This window comes from Penaeus monodon, chromosome 33 (assembly GCF_015228065.2).
Source record: "Penaeus monodon isolate SGIC_2016 chromosome 33, NSTDA_Pmon_1, whole genome shotgun sequence".
Classification (NCBI taxonomy): Eukaryota; Metazoa; Arthropoda; class Malacostraca; order Decapoda; family Penaeidae; genus Penaeus; species Penaeus monodon.
Window position 1 is genome coordinate 2,341,593 of NC_051418.1, and position 217 is coordinate 2,341,809.

The 217-nt window shown below is 50.2% G+C and overlaps 1 protein-coding gene across 1 annotated transcript in view; it reads left to right on the forward strand.

Moving 5' to 3' along the window:
- The first annotated feature begins 80 nt into the window (after positions 1-80).
- Positions 81-217, forward strand: part of LOC119593930 (proteoglycan 4-like) — a 51,002-nt gene continuing 50,865 nt past the window's right edge. Inside the window, exon 1 of the mRNA XM_037942948.1 lies at positions 81-215. Within this exon, the coding sequence (XP_037798876.1) occupies positions 81-215 (135 nt within the window). The remainder of the gene's footprint in view (positions 216-217) is intronic.

Sequence of the window (217 nt, forward strand, 5' to 3'; positions counted from 1 at the left end):
ATCAAATCCATGAAGGATATCTTGCTCTTATCGATGACGACGACCATGCCCAAAGAATTTTCTCCTCCACGACAGTCGATATGCTAAAGAACCTGGGGTTCACTCCTGTGCTCCCCCCCGACATGAAGGCCAAGCTCACGCTGGTCTTCAAAAGACTAGACAGACACGTGGTTAACGAACCTGAGTCAGCAATTGCCGACGAGATCATGGCAGCTGC